This window comes from Schistosoma mansoni (genome assembly GCF_000237925.1).
Source record: "Schistosoma mansoni, WGS project CABG00000000 data, supercontig 0419, strain Puerto Rico, whole genome shotgun sequence".
Classification (NCBI taxonomy): Eukaryota; Metazoa; Platyhelminthes; class Trematoda; order Strigeidida; family Schistosomatidae; genus Schistosoma; species Schistosoma mansoni.
The window spans coordinates 2,072-2,670 of NW_017386255.1; the positions used below are offsets into that span (position 1 = coordinate 2,072).

General features: G+C 43.1%; 1 protein-coding gene across 1 annotated transcript in view; it reads left to right on the forward strand.

The window, feature by feature from the left end:
- Smp_182030 (hypothetical protein) overlaps positions 1–147 on the forward strand; it is a gene marked incomplete at both ends in the record, with an annotated part of 1,072 nt that extends 925 nt beyond the window's left edge. Inside the window, one exon of the mRNA XM_018792278.1 lies at positions 1–147. This exon is cut by the window's left edge and continues 517 nt beyond it. Coding sequence (XP_018644514.1) covers positions 1–147 — 147 coding nt within the window.
- Positions 148–599: the final 452 nt, after the last annotated feature.

Sequence of the window (599 nt, forward strand, 5' to 3'; positions counted from 1 at the left end):
CACCACCAACACCACCACCACCACCACCACAGTTTGCATTATCAATTCACACATACAATTGCAAATTCAGCAGACAATTCATTCAACACAATATTCTTCCTTCACATATATCTGTGTTTCAATGTGATGGGAATATGTTTGAGTTGAACATGATTTAGTAATTGTGATGTGCGTGATGATGCATGTGACAGGTTTGCAGTTGACGTGGATGGTGACTGTTTTGATGAGAATTGTGAGGCGGTTGTGGAGATGAGAGGTGCTGCGTACCTGTGCATTGTGGCTGGTTGGTGTTGTTGTGATGATGTTAGTGTGAGTGTTTGTGATGGCAATGCTGTTCACACGTGGATTGAAGAGGCAGTGAGCAAACGCGACGATGCATTTGAGTGTGTGGTTGTGCTGGACAAATGTGCACATGCAATCGCTGCATTTTCACATGCACCATCACAAATACCACATTCCATTCATACTCCATCCTTTCAACCATGCATTGCGTCCTCATCACCACCAACACCACCACCACCACCACCAACACAGTTTGCATTATCAATTCACACATACAATTGCAAATTCAGCAGACAATTCATTCAACACAATATTCT